Consider the following 12,028-nt stretch of genomic DNA (forward strand, 5'->3'; position numbering starts at 1 on the left):
TGTTTTTTTTTAAGGCACTTATTATAGCCTAATATATTATTAGATAGATAGTTTTTTACTGTCCATATACCCACTAGGATGTAAACTCTTTGAAGGCAAGGACTTCGTCTTGTCCAACTGGTCTATCTCCAGAACCTAAGCCTGGCATGAAATAGGCAATCAATAAGTATCAGTTGAATGAATGTATGAATCAATGAACACAGCTAGAAATCAAGTTAGGAGAAATTACATTAAGCTGACAGCAGCAGAATTTAGTGGATCCACGTGATTAATGTTTGTTCTTTTGTTGGCCGTCGAGTTGTATGTGTTTAATATTTGTTTCTGTAATATAGTGAGGAAAGCAGTTTCTTGAGTGAGACATCTTGCCAGGATTGTTATAAATGCTAAGTGACAAAGTTTATGTGAAGCAACTTTTTATACTGCTTGGCACATAGTAGACACTAAATTAATGTTAGTTATCATCATCATTTCCAGCAGCCTCTGTACCCTTATCACTGTATAGATAGAGTCAAAGTTTTCATACCTAGTAGCTTTGAGGGAGGGGTATGAATGTGCACTTATATGTATGTGTAGATAGATAGATAGAATGTGTATATGTGTGTATGTGTGTGTGTGTGTGTATATATATATATACACACACACATATATATATATATATATATATATACACACACACACACACATACATACATATATACATGTATATATGTATATATCATGCCCAAAAGAATGGTTGGTAATGGTTAAATACATAGGTTTGGTGGTAGGATATATTTATGACCAAATCAAATGATCACATCTGTTAAGTTTCAACTGTGGGTAGAATCCTATTTCCTAGAGCAATGAGGCGAGATAGATACAAATGAAATAGAAGATGGCCCCTGCTATAGATATTTATGATCATATAAGTGAACAAGGCAGACATACCAGGAACAATTTTTAGGAATACTTAGAAAGGTTTAAAGAAGAGCAGTGTACAAAAGAGCATATCTTTACTTGAGTCTGTTATCCTTCTCATGCCCTGTTTAATAAAGGGCCCAATGTCAAGTCACAAGAATGAAAATTTCAGTACCGTCCAAGGGGATCCCCAGGAAGAGCTTGTTAGAGGTGTCCAGCATGATGCGCCGCATGAGGGTCAACACATCCACATAGCCCAACTCGTTGCGGACCTCCTCCAGCCTGTCCAGATGCTTGGTGATGGAATCAGCACAGACGGTCACCATGCGCACCAGGCCGGGGCCAGACAAAGCTGAAGGGTACACGTCAGAGTGAGCTGCCTCCAACTCCAGGGCACACAAACTATCAGGCAATTTTGGCATTTTGTGTTTGAAGCTTAATTGTCCACATTTTTATTATGGGTGGAGATTTTCATATTATTCTTTATACTTTTTCTGTATTCTCTTATTTTTCTCTATAGCAGGTTATCACATTTATGGTTAAAAATGAATGAATGAATAAATATTTTTAAAACAAACTATTCAAAACTGAACTTTTCTTCATATGATGACATGTCATTTGTGAGATTACAAATGAAATATTTAGTACTTATGATCATAAATCACCAATCAGCGATTTTCCATATTTATTATATACCTTTCCCTCTAAAGACAGTTTGGATTTGGTCAGGGTAATATTTTATGTTTCAGTGGGTGGTAGAATATTGCTATAGAACTATTCAAATTGGATCTTACCTTTTTGATCTAAGGTGCTTCCTGTTTAATTATAGGTCATATGTGTAAAATGCTAGTCTTCTAAATTACCAAACATACCCTTCTTTTAATATCAGTTTCTCTTCAATCTACATCCAGATTTATTGTACTCAGTCAGTGTCCTAACAGCAAAACAAATCTTTGTTGTTTGAGCAGTCTTCCTCACAGGACTGGGAACTCTTTTAGGGCAGTGACAACCTGTTAGCGTTGTACTTTGAGTCTGTAGTACGTGGTAGCTCTTGATATATTATGTATTTGTCAAATAGAGGAATGAATGAATGAAACCTGGTAGAGTGAACTGACTCTGATCTCTTACTTTGCTCTGCTCCCTGACCGTCTTTGCACTAGTGAGTCATGATGGTAGGTGGTCTAACATGAGTGTTAACTCTTAAAATCCTTTTTCTCCTTGTTCTAAGTTTAAGTTTTCTTTAAGAGTAATTAGTTTTTTAATGTCTTTTATTATTCAGACTTGCTGTTAGGGTCCTCCAACAAAACAAATCAACTGTGCTGCAGAAGCCCCTGATGTCACACTTTGCAAATAAGAAAGGAGACCTGGTGAGTGGTCCTAGAGTCTAAGCATTTCCACACGTATAAAAAAGAAGTTTGGGTTGGCAGCGTACTTTCTGACTTTAGGAAGGACTTGGAGATATGAAAGGTAGGGATGCTGTTTCCTGGGTGACTGTTACATCCAGAAGTGGGACAGATGATTCCTTCATGAATCAATCCTTTGCATGGAAGGGATGGCTTTGATTATCACTCCCAGGCTGATGTATGATTTGCCTCTATGTTCAAGAGCTTGAAGCCACATTTCAAACATATGAACAGAATGTAATATCCCTGAAAGGGTCACAGGCCAAGGAATGTGGGCAGCCTCTAGAAGCTGGAAAAGCCAAGGAAGCACTTTCTCCCTAGAGCCTCCAGAAAGGAACACAGCCGTATCAGTGCCTTGATTTTTGCCCCATGAGACCCATGTCAGACTTTTGACCCATCAAACTGTAAGGTAATGAATGTGTGGTTTGAAGCCACTAAGTCTGTGTCAATTTGTTAAGCAGCAATAGGAAACTAAGGTAGTGGAATCTGTGCTAGAGTTGTGCTGAGTCTTGGTGATGGGCAGCTCTGTGGAGAGGGATCACCACTAGACTGGGACAGGTGTAGATTTTCCCCGTCTCGGCAGCCACACAGGTGGCATCTAGGTTCACTACAGAGGCTGGCTGGAGGGAAGAATATCCATGGTCCCTGGTCAGACCTACAACCCATCTAGTGCCAGATTCCATCAATGATAAGGTTTCTAGTATATGACCATCTTCTCTGATGTTAATGTCAAAGGTTGGTCATGATTATTTCCCAAAGGCTTCCATTCCAGCAGCATCTAGTAAAGGGGGAAATCACTAGATAAGGAGGTTTGGGGCCCAGTTTCTGTTCATCTATATCTGGCTATGTTGCCTGGGGGAAAAATCACAATCTCTTTAGAAATGTACTTCCTTGAGTATAAAACTCAGAGGCTGAAAGAGATGACATATACAGCCCTTCTAGTTCTAAAATTCTCTAATTTATTTGCAAATTGCTTTCTGTTAAAACATCTGGGAAGTCAGCCAATGATTCAGCAAACATGTTGGCTATGTTAAATCAAGGATATGGCTGACACACTAATTGACATACACGCTAATTGAAGTGACCTTAAGTATATAGAGTGCTAATTCTTTTTTACATCCATGAAATGGATGTAAAAACAGAAAGAACAAAATTGAAGTGGTTAAATATGTGGGTTCTGGGGTTGTCTTCTTTGCTACCATTTACTAATGGTAGAAATTGGGTAAGGTACTTAACCTCTTTATCTTTCAGTTTTCTCATTTGTAAAATGTAAGTGATAAGAGTATTCACCACACGGGGTTGCTGTGGGATTAAAGTATCAAGTGTTTAAAACAGTGCTTACTATGTAGTACATGTATAATGAATGTTAGCTCTTATTATTTCAAAACTGTGAAGAAGCAGAAGTTAAAAATTATTTTAAGACAGGCATATTCATAGACAGAAGAGCAGACTATACCCAGCACCTGAATACCTTTTGTAAAGAAAGGTCGAACGGCTTTCCAGAGTGCTGGATTATTGTTAAATATGATGCCTTTCTCATGCATGCCGATGCACTGCAACCCAAGTTTGCTGCCGAATCGGGATGTGTAGTGACTGTGCTTCATTATGTGGAACATACTCGAAGACCTGCAGAGAAAGCAAACCTTGGTGTTGATTTTTAAGGGTCCAGAGAACTCACGGTAATGAGTTTGACTACCAGTTGGCTCTCATAGCAAATGCATGTTGATCTTGACAAAATGCATAAATTCTAGTGTTCAGATTAAATAAGCACCTGTGTTAGCACAAGAACCTCCTTCGGCAGTTGAAACATTTCTACCTACTAGCTCCCTGTTTGAGCATCACTAAAGATCAGTACACACACACACACACACACACACACACACACACACACACACGCACAGTTATTCATTATTTCCCCTTCTTTTTAACTGCTAGTCTCTAAAATATTACCCACTACTGTGGTCAGAGCTGCAAGCCTGTAAGAAACTGAACCCTCCACACCACCATATTCCTGAGAGCCTCCAGCCTCCAAGCAGTCCCTCTCCAGACAGTGCTCCCCATGCAGAAGTGAGCCTCATAATTGGAAGTTGCTAGAATACCTGAAGTCTTACCTCTTTAGTTTTGGAAGCAGCAGTTCTGCCTTGTACCACCCGTCCCCCAGGGGCCCTAATCAGGCCTGGCCCCTCCAGGGGAGTATCATTATAGGACTGAAGGACATCTCCTGGGCACCTCTGGCCCTGGGCTTGGCTGGCTGGGCTGGCCTGGAAGGCTCTCTGTGGTGGTGACAGCAGCTGTCTTGGGGCTCTGCGTCCATCATGAATCATCAAGGTCTCCAGGGTCACAGAGTTCTCCCAGGACATAGGACACGCTGAGCCATTAGATAGCCCTTGCTGTGGCAACCCTGGGACCTTGCGAGGAACCCAGGCTTCCTTGAACTTCCTGGTTCCTCTTCCACTGCTCTGCCGTCTATTCCCACCCCCAGGCCTGGCTCTTAAGGCCTGAGCTGGGTCTTCAGAGCAACTAGGAAGGAGCAGGCAGCCCTTCCCCACCCATGTCCTCCTTCAGGTCTTGCTTCCTGCCCCAAATCCTACTCTAATTGGGGCACGATAAGGCAATGAGCATTATAACATGTTGTAAAATCCTAGCTGAAGACGTCATGGGGCCTCTATGTTTGAAGAGAATATTGTCTTCTTAGGACAGTGGTACAGAATTCTTCTGCAGAGGAGCTCACTTTGGTGCGAAGATGTTTTGTTAAGACTGCTTATAAGTAAGGCTACGGCATTTGAAGGAAGAGTGGATAATTTGGATAATTGAAAGGATAGGGTTTTCTATGTATAGTATCATGTCATCTGCAAACAGTAACGGTTTTACTTCTTTCCAGTTTGTATTCCTTTTATTTCTTTTCCTTCTTCGATTGCTGTGGCTAGGATTTCCACAACTTTGTGGAATAAAAGTGGTGAGTGGGCATCCTTGTCTTGTTCCTGATCTTAGAGGAAATGCTTTCAGCTTTTCACCATTGAGTATGATGTTAGCTTTGTGTTTATCATATATGGCCTTTATTATGTTGAGGTAGATTCCCTCTATGCCCACTTTCTGATGAGTTTTTTTAATAAATGGATGTTAATTTTTATCAAAAACTTTTTCTGCATCTATTGAGATGATCATATGATTTTTTAATACTTTTTTAAATGTTTTATTTATTTTATTTTATTTTTATTTATTTTTGGCTGCGTTGGGTCTTCATTGCTCTGCGCGGGCTTTCTCTAGTTGCGGCGAGCGGGGGCTACTCTTTGTTGTGGTGCGCAGGCTTCTCATTGCGGTGGCTTCCTTGTCGTGGAGCACAGGGTCTAGTTGTGCAGGCTTCAGGAGTTGTGGCTCTCGGGCTATAGAGCACAGGCTCAGTAGTTGTGGCATATGGGCTTAGTTGCTCCGCGGCATGTGGGATCTTCCGAGACCAGGGCTCGAACCCATGTCCCCTGCATTGGCAGGTGGATTCTTAACCACTGCACCACCAGGGAAGCCCATCATATGATTTTTATTCTTCAGTTTGTTAGTGTGGTATGTCACACTGATTGATTTGTAGATATTGCAAAAATACACAAACAACGAAAGATCAGAAAAAGAAATTAAGGAAAAAAGTCATTTACCATCACATCAATAAGAATAAAATACCTGGAATAAACCTACCTAAGGAGGCAGAAGATCTGTACTCTGAAAACTATTAAGACACTGACACTGATGAAAGAAATTGAAGACGACACAAATGGATGGAAAGTTATACTGTGTTCTTGGACTGGAAGAATCAATATTGTTAAAATGACTATACTACCCAAGGCAATCTACAGATTCATTGCAATGACAAATTATCAATGGCATTTTTCACAGAACTAGAATGAAAACAATTTAAATTTGTGTGGAAACACAAAAGACCCTGAATAGCCAAAGCAATCTTAAGAAAGGAAAACGGAGCTGGAGGAATCAGGCTCCCTGACTTCAATTTATACTACAGAGTTAACAGTAATCAAAATAGTATGGTACTGGTACAAAAACAATAATATAGATCAATGGAACAGGATAGAATGCCCAGAAATAAACCCACGCACCTATGGTCAATTAATCTATGAGAAAGGAGGCAAGAGTATACAATGGAGAAAAGACAGTCTCTTCAATAAGTGGTGCTGGGAAAACTGGACAGCTATATGTAGAAGAATGAAATTAAAACATTCTCTAACACCATATACAAAAATAAACTCAAAATGGATTAAATACCTAAATGTATGACCGGATACTATAAAACTCCTAGAGGGAAACACAGGGAGGTCACTCTTTGACATAAATTGCAGCAATATCTTTTTAGATATGTCTCCTAGATTAATGGAAATAAAAACAAAAATAAATGGGACCGGACTTCCCTGGTGGCACAGTGGTTAAGAATCCACCTGCCAATGCAAGGGACATGGGTTCGAGCCTTGGTCCAGGAAGATACCACATGCCACGGAGCAACTAAGCCTGTGCGCCACAACTACTGAGCTTGCGCGCCTATAGCCTGCAAGTGACAACTACTGAGCTCGCGTGCTGCAAATACAGAAGCCCACGCGCTTAGAGCCCATGCTCTGCAACAAGAGAAACCACCGCAATGAGAAGCCTGCACACAGCAATGAAGAGTAGCCCCTGCTCGCCCCAACTAGAGAAAGCCCACGCGCAGCAACAAAGACCCAAAGCAGCCAAAAATTTTAAAAAGTAAATAAATTAAAAAAGATAAACGGGACCTAATTGAACTTAAAAGCTTTTGCACAGGAAAGGAAACCATAAACAAAACAAAAAGACAACCTACAGAATGGGAGATAATATTTGCAAATGATGCGACTGACAAGGGATTAATTTACAAAATATACAAACAGCTCATACAATTCAATTTAAAAAACCCAATCAAAAAATGGGCAGATGAGCTAAATAGACATTTCTCCAGAGAAGACATACAGATGGCCAACAGGCACATGAAAAAATGCTCAACATTGCTAATTATTAGAGAACTGCAAATCAAAACTTCAATGAGGTATCACCTCACACCAGTCAGAATGGCCATCATTAAAAAGTCTGCAAATAACAAATGCTGGAGAAGGTGTGAAGGAAAAGGAACCCTCCTACACTGTTGGTGGGAATGTAAATTGGTGCAGCCACTATGGAAAACAGTATGGAGTTTCCTTTAAAACCTAAAAATCGAGTTACCATATGATCCAGCAATCCCACTCCTGGACATATGTCCAGAGAAAACTATAATTGGAAAAGATACATGCACCCCAGTTTTCACAGCAGCACTATTTACAATAGCCAAGACATGGAAGCAACCTAAATGTCCATCGTCAGATGAATGGTTAAAGAAGATGTGGTACATATATGCAATGGAATATTACTCAGCCATTAAAAAGAATGAAATAATGCCATTTGCAGCAACATGGATGGAGCTAGAGATTATCATAGTAAGTGAAGTAAGTCAGACAAAAATATATGATATCGCTTATATGTGGAATCTAAAAAAAAAAAGATACAAATGAACTTATTTACAAAACAGAAAGATACTCGCAGACATAGAAAACAAACATACAGTTACCAAAGGCGAAAGAGGGTTGAGATTAATATATACACACTACTGTATATGAGATAGATAGCCATCAAGGACTTACCGTATAGCATGGGGAACTATACTCAGTATTTTGTAATAACCTATAAGGAAAAAGAATCTGAAAACGTATATATATATATATATATATATATATATATATATATATATATATATAAAACTGAATATATATAAGTGAATATATATAACTGAATCACTGGGCTGTACACCTGAAGCTAACAAAACATTGTAAGTCAACTCTACTTCAATAAAAAATTTTAAAAAGACTAAAGTCAAAAAAAAACCAAAACAAAACATATGGGTCTGCCTATATATATATATATATATGTATATAACTGAATCACTGTGCTGTACACCTGAAACTAACAAAACATTGTAAATCAACTCTACTTCAATAAAAAATTTTAAAAAGACTAAACTCAAAAACACCCCCAAAAGGTATGGGTCTGCATCCTGACCTCAATAGTTACCATATATATGACATTGGGGAAAACATTTATTCCCTTTATTTTCAATACTGACACAAATAATAACACCTATATTATAAGCTACTATAAAATGTAAAAATGCTAATAATTATAAAAGCCCCTGATTTCACATTGTTTATTTTGCTTACTTTTACTAGATCTGCCAATGTACATACGTGATAAATACGCCTTGAATAAAATTAATGAATAATATTTTAAAATAATTGAAAGCATAAATGGATAGTTATTCTCTTCAGGATAAAAGGTGGGGTGGGTTTATTAGATAGTGGATGCAAGCAGCACAGGGAAGGCTTGAGAGGAAACAGCTGAGATGAACCTATGTTTATGAGGATTTGGGGAGGAGAGAGACTCCTCATTCACTGCTCAGTAAAAGAGGGACTTTAGAAGAAAAGAATGTCTGTTGGGAACTCATGAAGTTAAGAATCAAGTGTGGGTGGTATAAACTAATTTTCATCTACCAAGAGAAAAATTAAGAAATTCTGCAGGTGACTGCATTTCCTGTGGAAAGGGGCTGAGGTTGGAAAAGGTTCATGCAGGGCCTAGACAGAAGCAGGCTACCTGGGTGAGGGCTAAGTGGTGTCTGTGACCATGATGAGCACGGCTCAGGAAGCTGGAAGTCAAAATGTCCTTGTTAATAAGCTATGTGGTTGACCCTCCTTATGATGAGTGAGATGGAGGGGGTATGAACACAGACGGGATGGAGTTTATCAGAGCATAGGAAGATACAAGCAGGACATGTGGTGTTTGTATGTCCATTTTTTTCATAAGTGCCAGTTGTTTGTATTATAGGCGAAGACTGAAGACCAAACACCCCTTGGAGAAATCAAACGAGATTATCTAAAGGTAACGAGGAAGGTCAGTTCAGTGAGGATACACAGCAGACAGACCAGGGCAGAAGGAGGTGCAGACAGCCACCCCAAAATCCTTACCCACAGGGGCACCTAGATACGGTGAGGGAGGGAGGAAAGAGAAGTCATGTCTCAGCCACCTCCCTCCAAGTTCCAGCCTTTTTACCTATGACCCTGGTAATGCCACCTCTGAGGTGTGGGGCCCTCGACTGACTCTGCTGCTGAGTAGACAATAGGACCACAGGGTTTGTGCTCAGGCACAGACAAGGTCTCATGTATCACCCTCCACCTCCCCATGCTGGCAAAGCTCTTCCAAGCACGTTATCCAGACTCCTCTGTGGGGCAGGACAGCAGGCTCTTCAGATTACAGGATTTATGTCATAGTGTTTATACATGGACCACACAGCCAAGTGCAAATTCCCCTTAGTAACATGTAAGCATGGCAGTTCTGCAACTTCAAAAAATTTCCACTCGAGTAGCTTTAAATTGATAGGCATTTTTCTTGGAGATAATCAGAAAAAGGAAGTGGAGTTTGGGAATTAAAAAGAGTGGAGAGCAGAGAAGGAGTAGAGGTTTTCTGCAGTGCAGCTACAGGAGACATGAAGAAAGCCAATGCATTAGTCTGTGTTTTGGCCATGTTTACAGGGCAGGAGCCAGAAAGTATATAAAAGTTGCCCATCCTGTGTGCTCTGGCGAGGAGCTGCCATAGGCAGAGCTAAAGTGATTGAACCCTTAACTTCGGGGCTCGAGAGCTAACCTGCTCAGGTCTGCTAGGGAAGTTAAAATAGATCTTCCAGAACTTTCCCACATGAGGATTACCCATTATCCCATGTCTCCAAGGCCAGAGTGGAGTTCAGAGACACAAATCATGACATCAGAAAGGAACCAAACATTTGGGCAGAGGAATAAACAGAAAATATGTACATTATAGCAGGAAAGTAAGATATATTTATAAATATCTTTTTGATAACTGCAAATGAGGGAGAATCTGGTGTGCAGGGGATAGAAGATGGAAGGAATTGCACAGTGCTCAATTGTGCAAATTCAAGATGCATAACATATTTCTGGTGTTAGCTTTATTTTAGTTGTTATTTTTTCTCTTATTTTGGTGAAGTAAATATTGTACACGTTTTCTTGTGTTCACTACAACCTTAGTTCTTCCTCGCCACTTCTGTACTAAAATTCTGTTTCTCAACTGCAAATTCTCCTACTATGGGTGTCTTCTGAACACATAACCCTCAAAGATGGGGAGTAGCTACTATAACCTACATAACTGTTCTTGCACTGGGCTAGGGTGGCCATCTTCTCACTAGCTCCTCTCTATCCAAATTGCAACTGGCTCCTAAACGGATGACTTTGCCTTAATGAGGTTGTTCAGTTAATGCCTGTGAGGACATATTGCCATAGGAGACCCTGGGCTAAAAGAGCTCAGCTCTGGCTGAGTAGCTAATGCTGTGGGCTAAGTACTAGCCAAACCCACACATTTGTGATGGATTCCAAGGTCCCATTTAAACTTTAAAAGAAAGGCCCTGAAATAATGGCAGTTCTGTGAAATGAAGACAGAATTATTATATGAATAAATTATTTACTTGATATATATTTCAGGAAGAAAATCTTATTTTCAAATCAAAATACTTTCTACTAAGTCAAATATACTTTTGATATAATTCCAGATAATATTCAAATTACCCTAAGTTTTGGACAAGTTTTTATCTTCCTAGCAACTATAAAAGCAAAAAACAAAAATCCAGATGCTTCTATTTGTATTCCAGGGAATTAATTTGACCAACTAGCCAAACTTTTGTCCTGTATGGAAACATCATGCATACAAAAGACTGAAATTCTTATTAATTAATAGATTTCAGGCCTCTAGCTTTCTTACCTTCCACTACCTCATTCTATAATTAAAGCAGAAAGTAAGTAATTTGTATACTCTCTACTCACAAACTCAGATCTATAAATTTTAAGTGATTAGTTGACAAACAGAATACTATTTTTCTGCTCTGACCTTTAGAGCTTTTGAGTATATCATAAAACACATTGGTCTGTCCATATGTTTTGAGGAATTACTGGTCAATTAAAAACTTGAACCCAAATTTAAACTAAGTTAAATGTTAGTTAATAAAGAGCTACCATTTAAAATCGATGTGTTCTTTTGGGGGCGCCAACATCTCAGTTATCCTGAGACAGAGGCTCTGACTTGGCAAAGAACAAAATAGGCAAGACAGAAGTGATATACACAGCAAGCCAAGTGTGACTAAGAACAAGCAATTTAAAACAAGATCACTTATGAAAAGTAGGTTTTATCTAACTGGAGTAAGTCAGGAAAGTGAAGAAGGGAAGGTTGGTGATGAACTAGGGATGCCAGCCCAGAGCGCCCTGATATTCAGGAGAACACTAGAGATCTCCTTCCCACAATGCGGGCCGGCCTGTAACACCAGGTGAGGGAGATGTTACATTGACTGACTGACTGACTGACTGACTGACTGGGAGAGTGAGGACTTCTTACCACTGAGGAGAGACCAAGTGAGTTCCCAGGCTCAGAAGGAACAGTGGGTAGTATAAGATGCCTGATCCCTGGGGGTCATTATTCTTCTTGAAATGTGACTGAGGTCAAAAGACATCTCCAACGATGGCAAACGTATTGTCTCTTCAAAATGAAAAGTAGCCAGGAAGTAAGTCCTTAGGTGGTAAAGAAAAAGCCACCCTCCCATTCTGAGTTTAAAGAACTCAGACACCTGTGGTCAGATT

At 39.7% G+C, this 12,028-nt stretch overlaps 1 protein-coding gene and 1 long non-coding RNA gene across 3 annotated transcripts in view; one reads left to right on the plus strand and one right to left on the minus strand.

Moving 5' to 3' along the window:
* LOC307182876 overlaps window positions 1-12,028 on the plus strand; it is a 259,239-nt gene that overhangs the window by 189,982 nt on the left and 57,229 nt on the right. Inside the window, exon 5 of one of the 2 annotated variants that reach the window (XR_013827282.1) lies at window positions 2,177-2,341. The exons of the other annotated variant lie outside the window; for it this stretch is intronic. This is a non-coding gene — a long non-coding RNA (uncharacterized lncRNA). Of the gene's footprint in view, window positions 1-2,176; window positions 2,342-12,028 lie in introns of those variants that run through there. 2 annotated transcript variants of the gene reach the window in all.
* Window positions 1-12,028, minus strand: part of LOC307182873 (aromatase) — a 33,461-nt gene that overhangs the window by 9,694 nt on the left and 11,739 nt on the right. The window contains exons 3-4 of the mRNA XM_079914523.1: window positions 3,772-3,926; window positions 1,073-1,249 (exon numbers count right to left, since the gene is read on the minus strand). Coding sequence (XP_079770649.1) covers window positions 1,073-1,249; window positions 3,772-3,926 — 332 coding nt within the window. The remainder of the gene's footprint in view (window positions 1-1,072; window positions 1,250-3,771; window positions 3,927-12,028) is intronic.

Source organism: Stenella coeruleoalba (genome assembly GCF_951394435.1).
Source record: "Stenella coeruleoalba genome assembly, chromosome: 2".
NCBI classification, from domain to species: Eukaryota; Metazoa; Chordata; class Mammalia; order Artiodactyla; family Delphinidae; genus Stenella; species Stenella coeruleoalba.